Here is a 12,919-nt window from a genome sequence, read left to right as displayed (position 1 = left end):
ATGACTGTTTTCATTTCTCTACACTTATACAGATGTCTGAGTTCTGCTGTGTTAACATTGCAAAGTCCTGTAGGCATGTGGAGTATTAACCAAAACTGTCATATTGGAAGTAGAATCAAACACATTTGTTACGTTACATGATATTTTCAGGAGAAAAAGGCAATGTTGCTTCTTATTAATATAATACATCCAGAGTCACAGCAGTATTTGACCAACCATAACTGATGCTGAATGTGCATGTCGTCATATAATATGAAGGGCTTATTTCAATAGTGGTACAAGTCCATTACCTACACTTTTCTGTCTATAATGCTTCCGAAATTAGTGGTCCAAACAAACATAAATAAAGGTTCATCTCTAGCAAGAAGCCATATGCTTGAATATTTCTGGTATCTCAACTGCAGATTTTTCAGCACTCATTTAACTTTACGACTCTATATCTCAAAATTAACAAAAATGGACTTGTACCACTATTGAAATAAGCCCTTCATATGCACACACAGCACATCGATCTCGTGAGGCACAAGGCTCTCATAACGAAGTACATACGTCGGTCAACAGATGACACTAGGAAAAGTATGTTAACTGCGCTTTTTAGTTGCTACTTGCGACTCTTAGTTGCGATTTGTCACAGAAATCGCAGTTTGACTCGGTAGCGAATAGCGTAGTATGAACTTTGCTCAACAGATGGCAGTGCTAACTGCGCTTTTTAGTTGCTACTTGCGACTCTTAGTTGCGACTTGTCACGGAAATCGCAGTTAGACTCCATAGCGTACCGCAGAGATGGACGTAGTACGAACTTTGACCCACAGATGGCACTGTTAACCGCGCTTTCTGGTTGCTACTTGCGACTCTTAGTTGCGACTTGTCACGGAAATCGCAGTTAGACTCCCTAGTACGAACTTTGGCCAACAGATGCCACTGTTAACCGCGCTTTTTAGTTGCTACTTGCGACTCTTAGTTGCGACTTGTCACGGAAATCGCAGTTAGACTCCATAGCGTACCGCAGAGATGGACGTAGTACGAACTTCGGCCAACAGATGCCACTGTTAACCGCGCTTTTTAGTTGCTACTTGCGACTCTTAGTTGCGACTTGTCACTGAAATCGCAGAAAGCAGTGCTAAATTCGACCAATAGATGGCTCACGTCTTTCAGTGTGAAATACTACTTGCGACTGCTAACTGTGACTGAAATCGCAGTTAGATTCTGTAAAGTTGCTACTGTGATATCTGTGACTTCTCAGTCACTGTGATTTCTAACAGATACGCGATTTCCTGCCCACCACTACGCCTGTGTGTTTCCTGTTCCTGTTCGTGTTGCAGCCATGGTGAGTGTGAGATGGTTTGAGTTTTCGTGTTAGAAATATAGATTGAAACGTATTTGTTTTATATGTTTATTTATTCAGTTAATGTGCCGGTGCAGATGCCGCGATAAGTCTTTAGTTATAAGTTTTTTCCAAATGCGTTTGTGACGAGGTTAAATTTAATGTTAACGTGGCCACATGGACCGAACTGCTGGAATTAGGCTCTCGTGTGGAGCGTTTTAATTATGCGTTATGGTTGTTAATTAGATTCTAATCTACCAAAGTTTTATGGAACTGAAGTACATTAGTTGGATCAATCAGATGTGTAGATTGTTCTAAATCGGATAAAATGAGCGTTCATCTTACCTTTGAAATGAGTGCAATTATTTTAACTTACTGTGTGTTAGTACGAATGTGAGTGGTGTAATACTAATTTTTATGTTATAGCCGCCCAAAAAGGATTCAAAAGGGGGTTCTTCAAAGCAACCTCAGAAAACCCAGAAAAAAAAGGAAGGAGGATCTGGAGGCAAAGCTAAGAAGAAGGTTTGTAAATAGGATAGCTGCCGTCTCGAAATGTTAAGCAATGCACTAAAAATAACCTTGAGGTGTTTCAGTTTTGGTCGATTTTCATGTAGCACCCCCTTTAATACAGATTTCAATCATTTATTCAGAACTTTTGTGATGTCATTGTTCTCCATTTCATTACTTATGCAGCTTTCATTCTCATTTTCAAAACACAATTTTTGTTCGGAATGGGGGATCCTGTGCACAGTTTGAAAAGCTGCACTCTAGTGCTTATCATTTCTAATAAAAATGGGCTGTAATGTGTTCTACTGACAAAAGTTTGAAGTTCTACTTTTAAGTGGCACTGCATTTGTAAGAAAGAAAATGTAATGTCTTTTATGGTATTCATTCCCTGTTTTAAGTGTGTATTAATGGTACAATTTAATCCTCAAAGTTATAGTTTGTCGTGTAGATACAAGTAAACTGATAGTGTGATACTACTAGTGGCACACACAAGTTAACATATATAACATTTAAATTTAGTGATTTAAGTGCCTGAAAGTCATACTTTTATGTGATAGAATTTTCATTCATGTCTACATATATGATGAATTCACTAACTCCAGAATGCTGTGATGGCAAAAGCTGATTTAATGAGTCTGAGTGAGTAATTTCTTTTGTTCAGATGTTCAGAAGTATTTAGTAGCTCTAACATATTCCCATGTTTATTGCAGAAGTGGTCAAAAGGAAAAGTTCGTGATAAGCTGAACAACCAGGTGCTCTTTGACAAGGCAACATATGAGAAACTGTTGAAAGAAGTACCTGCTTACAAACTTATCACACCTTCTGTTGTTAGTGAAAGGTTAAAAGTACGAGGATCTTTGGCTAGGCGCGCTTTGGATGAACTGCTTCAAAAAGGTGAGTTCTTGAGGCTGTGTGTGTGTGTGTGTGTGTGTGTGTGTGTTGTTTCAACATCAGTTTACATGTGTCTTTTGCTGATGGTGATAGACTACAGTGTTATTTGGATGTGGATTAGAGTGGAGACAAGTATCAGCATGTGGGAGAGGATGGTAAATATGGCAGTGACCACAAATTTACTGCAAAACTTTGAGATATTGCTGGATATTGTGGATTGGTGTATTTGTGATAAGCGGTTGATCTTGTGAATGGCTGTCGAGGTGCCTCTGAGAACATCTGGTGGTTTATTTTAAATTACATGCTTGAGAAAGCGATACTGTTCCAGCCATTCTGTCTAGTGTTGTTACATATCTTACACCCCCCCCCCCCCCCCCACATATCTTACACCCCCCCCCCCCCCACCCCCCCCCACCGGTTGAGTGAACTATTGTTAATTGGTCCTTGCTTTGCAGTGAAGTTCATTAAGTAGGACTGTAGTGGCATGCAGGGTTGTTAGAAATATTTAGGTGTGTTTAAAAAAATGTATATTTGGGGGTGCGACACAGTTCTCGGGGGGGTTTGGGGAGCTGCTGTTTCAGGGGGAGGGGGGGTGGTCAGGTGTATTTTTGAGTGTTGTGGCAAAATGATTTTGGGGTTACTGGAGACAATTCGCCTATCTGCTTTGACCCATGACGTCATGTCGAAAAGACCTATTTTGAGCATATCTAACATGGTGGCTAAAACATTGGTTATAGCACCCTCAAATTTCACAGTAACCAGTGCTGACTAAACCCAGTGAAATTACACAAAGCTGGTATCACACTTTCCAGTTCACCTATATAGCTCAGTCCTAGGCTAAAAGTTTGGTTGTGGTGTCTGTGGCTTTTCTATTGCATGTTGCAGTTGGTAATTGTATGTGCAGTGAGTGACGGGAACTGAAAATGAGTAAGCAGTCAAACAGGAAAAGACTGGAGAACCCATGACTAACTAGTTTTAGTTGGACATTATAAGTGGATCTATGTTTTTAATTAAGTTATGGGAGGGTCATTCCATATCAAATCACCCAATAAAAAATAAATTTTACGCCCACCTCCTTAGATTTTCATGAAATTTGGCTCAAATGGTTCTAATACCATCCTGACAACACCTGCAATTTTTTGTTGTTATATCTCTTACAGTTTTTTATAAATTTTTAAAGTTTTTATGTTTTTGCGTTTTCTGAACCTTCGGAAATGGTCCATTTAATTTGTATTCAAAACTTAAAATTTGCTTATCTTAAACTCTTTTAGATAACATCATGAATTTTTGCAGCACGTTTATTTATTATACACATTTGAAGATAAAAATGATGATATTAAAATATATTAATATTTTCTATGAATAATATATATATATATATATATATATATATATATATATATATATATATATATATATATATATATATTACGTTTTACATACCTAGAGTAATCATTTAGAGCTGCCAATTTCCTTCTGTCAGCTCACACACTGAGGTAACTGATGGTGCGCTAGCGTAAACATCATTCCACAGTGAACTTAAGGAACTGAATTCTTAGTAACGAGAATCCTTACACTCGTGCACACGCAACCTTCCACATAGAATTAATTAATGTTTAACTCAATTACAACATTCCCAGTCGTATAAAATATTGAGATAAATAATTTCTGTACATTTAGTTCTATATGATTCAAGACGACAGACTCTGAAAGTAAAACAGCTGTGAAGAAAAACAAAAAAGGAAAACCACTGCATGTGGTAACAAGGTATATGTGCAAAACTTACCCTGTTTGCAGATTTGTAAAAACTTTAAGAACTATATATATTTTTCCTGTTGTATAACATAAAGCAAATGAAAGCCCAGGGATGCTGAAACCTCAACGAAATGTCTGTGGGTGATAGCACAAAAAGAAACAATAGTTTTGGTCAAGGCAGATCCCTTCAAAAAGTACAGTTTATTTGTAAAGCAAAGACAGAAGAGCTTCAATCTCAAGACCCTATTTTATCAGCGTTATGTAGCTTCTTTCTTTCTTTAAATACTGTCAATGTTTAGTGTTCCATCTTTTGAACGACAGCAATTTGTTTTGTTAATCAAACCAACTTTTGTGTTGCTTACGTTAGGCACCCACAGTGATCGAATACATTTAAAGCATCTTCAAGTTTTAACAATTTGTGAGCATAAAGATATCAGAAACAGATTGTTTAGTGTGTTACTAAAAGCTAATTTTCTTTCATTTGCAACCTGCTGTGGCCTTATAGTATGTGTACTTAATTGAACGAAATGTGGCATAAGTAACAGTAATTGGTACTTCAATACTTCACAGCAAGAAATTCGCACCATCTTTGCTGTCTGAAGTAGATAAATCAGATTCGGCAGGATTTATGATGAATGGTTCCATAACAATGTCCCTGCCAATTTCCCTGTTGTAATCTTCATCTTGCAGTTTTCTGCATGTCTTATGCAAGCTGCTCATACAGATGTTGAGATGCTGTCAATTGACTCATATGTAAGTCTCAACATTTGCAGCTTTGAATTTCTACAATATACGCTTTCACCTGAGCCCCTACCAGCTCGATAGGGTCGTAATGGCAATGGCATGGGGGTAATCTAAGGATACGGTGTCTATACTGCTTTACAATTTCGTCTATCTCATAAACTCTGTATGCAGACTTGTGTTGATTGACAAGAACCAGCAATTCTGCTCTGGTATGCGACGAGTTATGAGGTATTCCGTTAGATGACAGCCATGCAATAATATGTGCCTTTTTGGAGTTCGTATTTGGAGCTTTGTTCACTTGCGCTGAGTGGATGCTCGGATTGTCCATGACAATAACTGAAGACTCCGGAATATTTGGCAATAATAGTTGTGTAAACCACCTTTTGAAGGCACTGTACATTTCAGAGTGGTAATCTTCAGAATTCTTAGCTGTAGATGCCTTAAAAATCGGCTTACTCTGGGGAGTAAAACCAGTATTTCTAGATCAGACATAAAGCACTATAATTCTCTTACCCTTACCAACAGGAACTTCTAATCCAGTGTACCCATCACTCATTTTCCAGCACATAGCTCTTGTGTGGTTCTAATTAACGAAAGTTTCATCTAAGTAATAAATTTGAGGTGCGCCATCTTCTCTGGTCTTCTGCATTGTTCTCAAAAACAGTCCTTGCAGCTACAATATCACTTAATTCCATTAATAATTTCCTACTATCATTTGTTTTCTGATAGCTGAACCCCATGTTTTTCAGTATCCCCAACATGGTCCGTTTGCTTCCATTAAAATTTTCAGCTTCTTGCATACGTGAAACTAGTTTCTCTGCTGTTGGATACTCGCTTTCAGCATACCTGCTGAACACTATGCGCTGAAAAACTTTTTTTGCGAAATCGTCTAGTTCATTCACTTTTTTTTGCGGTTGTGTTGCTTCCCTGGTAATTTGAAAACAGCTGAGCTGTAGGTTTGTATTGATGTCTTAGCTTTGCTGGATACTCTCTGAACGATCTTCAAAGCAGCACCACAGGCTTCAGCTGTCTGCTCCTGGCATCTGCAACGGTGCGACCCGCACCTTGTGATGGTGTGGATTCAGCGGAAGTTTGTCTCTTAAAGTATTTTCACACACGGAACACTATTCCTCTTGCCAGTTTGTGTAGCACTTGGCATGGTTGCATACTGTCACTCATAGTGAACACTATGAATGCAGTCAGCACTCAGCACAGAACATAATGACTGAAATAAACAGGCTGAGTGTCATGTGGTACACTTCCGCATTTCTGCGCATCTGACCCTCACCCACCTTTGTAACTGCTCTTCACTCTAGTGGTATTGAAACTTGCAGTTAATTGCATATTGCCATCAGTTTCTGACTGAGAATATGCTTCACTTCACTTGTTTGGGTGGGTTTCCTACCAGCTTCTTGCCATAGGCATTCTTTCTGTTTAAGATGTCCTTGTGCTCATGCTCTACCAGATAGCAGTTCTGATTGCAGTAAAAGGTGGTTTAAAAAAGCTAAGTGTTTCTGGTTTTATTTGAGTGGTGAGTACTTCTTTTGAGACATTTACAGGTTATGTACTGTATTGGCAATTTTCCTGCTGTTTCATTTGTTGGTGTATTTCTAAGCCTCTACCTTGGTTCCCGATTTTTCTTTTCGTAAATTTGACCAATGCCATCTGTTTTAGGTTTAAGCTTTTTTGGCAGAACTAGTCTGATTTTTCTGTATTAACTTGTCTTCAAAAAAATGAGCAACTTTACAGAATATGTGTACTGAATTTTGCTAAAATCTCATGAGCAGTGGCCTTTTTAATCCTTTAACTGCAGTGGAAGAGTTACCTCGTGCTCTGCTGCTTCCCAGGTGCTAAAGATTTTTTTTAATGTACTGCCTCTTTTACTGAAGCACTGTTGATGTCTGTGTCCTATTGCACCAACCTCTCACTGCTGCAGGCAAGTTACTTTCATATATGGTAATAAATTGTGGATGTTTATCATACAATGTTTGTGCCTCTTTGCATGCTATAATTTGCATAAAACCTCATTCTGATACCTTGAACCATGTATGAAGTATGACTTGTTAGGACGCGATTTGCAATGCACACAGGCGGAAATAAGTGTGTCCCAAGTGACCATTAGTTGGATATAACAACCAATAACTGAACACTGAAATGAGATATTTTCAACAAAAAAATTAAAACAAAAGTTTGGTGTCTTACATGCATTTCATATATGGCAGGGTATGAGCTAAAATCAGCCATATGCCCAGTTGATGCTGTGTGTTTTTACCTCTGTAAACTTTTTAGAATATGGTACAATGTTTTATTTAAGTTGGTGTGGTGCAGTAACTATGACGAATAAGGAAAAGAAATTGTTGTTTATGGAGAGGAGATGTCAAACTGTAAGATATGCAAAATTAATTTTTTCACTTAATGTTTTTAAAATGGAATAAGTATTCCGGTGTGGCCTGAATTCCATCACGAAGTACTACTAGCAGAATTTGGCGAGCAGTACAGTCATAAAAAACCATACAGAGTATGTTTGTGGCTACGAATAAAATATTTTAAAAAGATTGAGTATTGAGACAGATAAGCTGTTGTTCAAAACACCTTGTAATTGAAAATATTAGCAATATGAAGATGGGCATGGTAGTCTGAAACTCGTTATGACACTGAAGCAAAGGGGCTGGTTTGTCATTCACCAACTAGTAAAAGATTGATTAACGAGATAGATCATTTTCATTGTTTATTGGCCATTAGAAAGGAAAGATCATTAATAAACATTTGTCAGTGCTAGTTTCTTGGTTATGTTACTGTATTCACACTTTGTGTTAGGGAGAATTGTCCCTTATTATATCACTTTCACTGCTTGGGTGCCGAACTGCATAGCTGACAACTTTTCAATTTTGGCCCCAATGTGTGCGTGTAAAATACTTGTTACAGTCCCAGATTTAGTCAATTACACTGCAATAGACTCAAATGCTCAAGTGGATGCTAGAGACTGTTTACTCTGTAACAGTCCTCAAAGTATAGTTCACCCACAGAGGAAATAGCAGATGAAACCCTTGTTTGACCAGTTGTGGTTTTCATTCTTGAGACTGGTTAAAGGGAGCTCTCCGTGCTACTCTGTGCTGTGCAAGCCTCTTGATATGTGCAAAACTACTGAAACATAGGTTAGGTTGTGCCTTAAATTTAACTTCTTCCTTTTTCCTTTTCACTTCAATCCTTTTCAATAGTTTTCATTTTACCCATCTTTTAGCATTCTTCTGTGATGTTACATTTTGTGTTTTTATCATTCACATTTCACTTCCCCCTACAAGGCTACACTCCAGACAAATACTTTCAGGAAAGAATTCATAAAACTTTATATTCAATTAGCTGACAAGCCTAGCATTGTCCAGATATTCATTTTGCCAAAATTCTATTAAACAAAAACAAAAAAATAAACTTTTTGTAGTGAAGTATCAAAAAAATTTCATGTATGTGCGTTTGTGAAAACACCTTTGAAATTCTGGAACTCACCATATAGCGGAGGTGATGGGTTGCAGATAGGAACAACAAAAAGACCGTCACAAATAAAGCTACAGCCATTAAGGCCTTCGTCAACAACAGACAAATACACACACACACTCACACACACACACACACACACACACACACACACACACACACACAGTGTGCGCACCAACGCACGTGAGTAGCAATTTTCCTTTTCATAATATTGTTGCATTCCATTCTGGATTTTCCATTATCCAAATTAAGAAATTTGATCCCAGACAAGTTTCTGCACTCAGGAAGCAGCTGCCTAGCATGTCTGCAACATGACTTTGTACATCTTTATGGCAACACCCCTTCATAGCTCTATACCATTTTCACCTACAGTAGTTCGTGCTCTGCAGTTGAAAGCTGTCAGAAATGCTGCCAGGTATCTGTAAAGAATAAATGTATTAAAATTTAATGCATTGGTGCAGGATTTTTTCATGTATCTGTGTTTATCACATCTCTTGAACTATGTCACACAATGATCTGTTTATGTATGTACATTCAGTGAAATCTGTGGAGACTGTCAGTGAAGTGTGCTGCAAGTGGAGTTAGTAGCAAAGAAGTAATACATTCAAACATCATGCATGATAAGGAAGTTTTTCACATCTCATTGTTTACTACATCGTCTGTCTTGAACTATTACAAGTGTTTCTTACCCTCCCTTAAACATCTGACAGTAAGTAATATGTATACAAAGTTTGCTTGAAATCGGTCCAGTGGTGGAGAGGTGATGGTTTTCTCTCTGTCTGTGTCTCACTGTGTGTGTGTGTGTGTGTGTGTGTGTGTTTTGAAACGGTTTCCTTTTCAGGACTATTTTCTTGCTGCAATTTGAAGCCTGTGTGTTATATCATCTTTTTCAGCCATACTCGGCTATTTTACTTGAAATAGAAATACTTGTCTAATTTTGGTATTGCTCCCTAATCAAATTCTCTTCCCATCTGATTTGAGGACTTCTAGAAATGTTTAGCAGTGTAAAATCTGGTTTTGAAATCTGTCTTACCATTTTATAATGCATCTGAAACATTTGGTTCCTCCATGTCTGATCCATGTGTACAACATCCTTTCATGGTTCTTAAACTGTTTCAAGTGATTAAATTATGCTCTGTACAAAATTCTACCAAGTAGCTTCCTCTCTGTCCTTTTCCCCATTTCATGTCATGCTGTTTTTCCTTCTCATCTTTTTCCCACTATTGATTTATGGTCTCCCAGCACAATTAATTTTTGCCTCCCTTAAACATCTGAATTTTTTAAATCATAATGCAGTGTTCCAATTTCTTCATCCCTGGAGGGAGCTATAGTAGAGTTGATAGAAGATGATCCTTGATAACCAGCAGAATTGTTGTCAGCTTTCAGCTTTGAAGCAGACTCCAGCAAGCAAAAAGGGTAGTTAATAGTAGAGCTGTGACAACAGAGATGTATAGGAAATAGTATTATGCAATTAGTTGAGGTAGACAGCTGAAATACTCATGCCAAGCCCAGTGCATCTACCAGGGACCTTTTTTGCCAACTGTTTTAGTTTGCATATAAAATTGTTCTGTGGTTGTGAGTGTTGGGTTCATTTTCACTTTGGTTAAAATATTCATTGTTGCCTATAGTAGCTTACACCCACATTGTTACTTTGTTATTGGAGCTATGCCTGCATTAGTGTTCGCTACCTGACTTGGTGCGTAAGACTTGGATTTGCAGAAGTATGGATATGTCGTGTGACCTGCTGACAAATAGCAGCCAGTCAGCCGTAGCATGCAACAGAGTTCCTTTGTTCTGTGCGGAGCAAGTTTGTGATTGGTTTTAGCACTCTGTGGTGTCATTTTGAAAGTTATTTCGAAGCACTCTGATCAATGAGTGGCAAAATCAGATCTCGCCTTGTATTACACAAAGGAGGGAAATAGTCTTTCGTGTGTCAGTTCTTTGGACGAGATTTGAATGTGCCATCCAAGTCTGGTAACAAACTGTCTCCTGGTCTTGCCAAGTGCCATGAATGAACAGCTGAATGCTGCAATATCAGGTTGGGAACTGTTTAGTCAGATTGCAGGTGAAGCAAACACTTCTGCTGAAGAACGGATCACCTATTTTTAAGTTGCCAGGTAAGTGCTGAAATAGAAAGAAATTCACAAGTGAGCTCAATGATTTCAGAGAGAATGTATTATGGTGCAAAATGGGTGAAATCCTACAGCAGATAAATTATGTTCGTACTTTAAAGAAGCCGACAGTTTTCAACGGAAGCAAATATGCTGTGCTCAGAACATTAAGAGAAATGGGATTCAAATACAGAAGGACCAGTGACTGAAGAGAAATGACATTGTAGCAGCAAGAATTGTTCTCTTGAGAAAAATGCACGAGATAAAACAAGCTGGAAAATAACATTTATTACTCTGATGAAACTTGTGAACTGAAAGTGTTGGAGATCAATGTGCTGGAAGAGAAATGAGGATCTGGGAGGCCTGAAGGTTCCTGCTGGCAAAGGGAGGTGCCTTACTGTGCTACATGCTGTTCATGCAGACAGGCTTAATACCAAAAGGTAAATTAATATTTAAAGCATCAAAGTCAAAGCATTCAGATGACTGCCACTCTGAAATGACTTAATGCTATCTCAAAGTGGTGGTTTGTACAACAGCTACTTCCGTACCCACTGGAGAGTTGTATTATTGTAATGGATGTACTTCATGCAAATGAATAAGGCTCCTACTTCAAATGTCAGAAAGGATGAAATTATTTCATGGCTGTTGTATGGAATTCTTCACACGGCATTACAAACAAGAGCAGAGTTACTTGTGCTCGTAAATGGATACAAGCCAAAATACTGCACTTGCAAGATAATCTAGGAGGACAGCATCGTTACTGAGTAATCAGGATACCAACATATTGCTGCCACCAAAATCCTATTGAGCTGGTATGGGTGCAAGTTAAAGCCATATCACATGAAGAAATAGCACCTTCTGGATTGCTGATGCCGAAAGATCCACACATGAAGCAGTGAACAAAGTAACCATCCGCGATAGACAGAGAGAAACACTACAGGTAGAAGATTTTTAAAAGGAAACAGGTAAAGACTCAGTAATGGAACCTCTCATAATCTTCATGATTGATTCATGTGAGTTAGACAGTGAGAGTATTGATGATTTTTGCCTGTGTCAGAACTGCTTAGTACCACATTACTGCAGTTTCTAGTGCATGCTTCTGAAATTTTTCCACAAAGAAATTAGTTATAAATGAGGTTAAGGGGCTCCCAGTCTGTTCATAGAACTCTTGTTCCACTTGAAATATATGGTTGCGAGGCAACATTTAAAAAGTTATGCAATATCGGGAAGAAAAATCTGATTAAGTTGTTGCAACACCTCATTGAGTGCAACCATAGTACATAGTGATACCACATCAAAACTAACTTAATATGTCCTCTGACTGGACCACTGTGCTGTTTAATTTACTGATAAAATGTGTCAAATTTTTGATGTTTGAATCAGATTGGTCCACAGCTATAAAAATGTTCAGATTTTTCTCTATGTTCAGTACGACTTTTTTACTAACCTCATAGAAGTCATAAGAAATTTGTCAGTGTGGTCTGTACTAAGTTTTCTACAGGTCTGTGAGTCTAGTAAGTCATTAATCTTACTATGATAGTCAGTCACATTCAGAAAAACTGTCGTGTAAGGAGAATGATAAGTGATGTCATCATTTAGGTGTTTTAAGGCATTACCCCCACCCACACTTAAATTTCTTTTTATACGTTTGGTGTCTACCAATACACTTACAGCTTTTATATGGATTTGTGTGTCCACACTATGAATACCTGCTTCTGCACTGCTTGTTATTTCCTCTGAGTAAAATTTGCCGACAAGTAGCATAATTTCCACCCCTAGCAAGCACATATCTCTCGTCAGATAAATGTCTGGATAAATTGATAACTATGCGGGAAATTTCTAAATGGCGGATTATCAGATTAGGCTGAAAATTATCAAATTTCTTCATCTGTCTGCTAGACGCTGTAAACGTACGCTTCCTAATAGTCTTGTGCAATAGTCTCACTTCTATTGTAGTTGCCACTACAGAATTTCTTACTGATAGTAATATAGAGACTTTGATTTGCAATCCTTGCTTTCCAGGTCATGGCAGGTCAGTTGAATCTGCTCTCATTAGACCTCTTCTGTCAATTGATAATCAACTGCAACTGAGCTG

At 38.0% G+C, this 12,919-nt stretch overlaps 1 protein-coding gene across 1 annotated transcript in view; it reads left to right on the top strand.

The window, feature by feature from the left end:
• The first annotated feature begins 1,303 nt into the window (after positions 1–1,303).
• Positions 1,304–12,919, top strand: part of LOC126480822 (40S ribosomal protein S25) — a 32,865-nt gene continuing 21,249 nt past the window's right edge. Inside the window, exons 1-3 of the mRNA XM_050104161.1 lie at positions 1,304–1,327; positions 1,751–1,846; positions 2,542–2,725. Of these exons, the coding sequence (XP_049960118.1) occupies positions 1,325–1,327; positions 1,751–1,846; positions 2,542–2,725 (283 nt within the window). The 5' untranslated portion in view covers positions 1,304–1,324. The remainder of the gene's footprint in view (positions 1,328–1,750; positions 1,847–2,541; positions 2,726–12,919) is intronic.

The sequence above is a fragment of the Schistocerca serialis genome, chromosome 5 (genome assembly GCF_023864345.2).
Source record: "Schistocerca serialis cubense isolate TAMUIC-IGC-003099 chromosome 5, iqSchSeri2.2, whole genome shotgun sequence".
NCBI lineage: Eukaryota > Metazoa > Arthropoda > Insecta > Orthoptera > Acrididae > Schistocerca > Schistocerca serialis.
The sequence above is the reverse complement of the archived record's forward strand: the minus strand, read 5'-3'. Positions and strand labels throughout refer to the sequence as shown.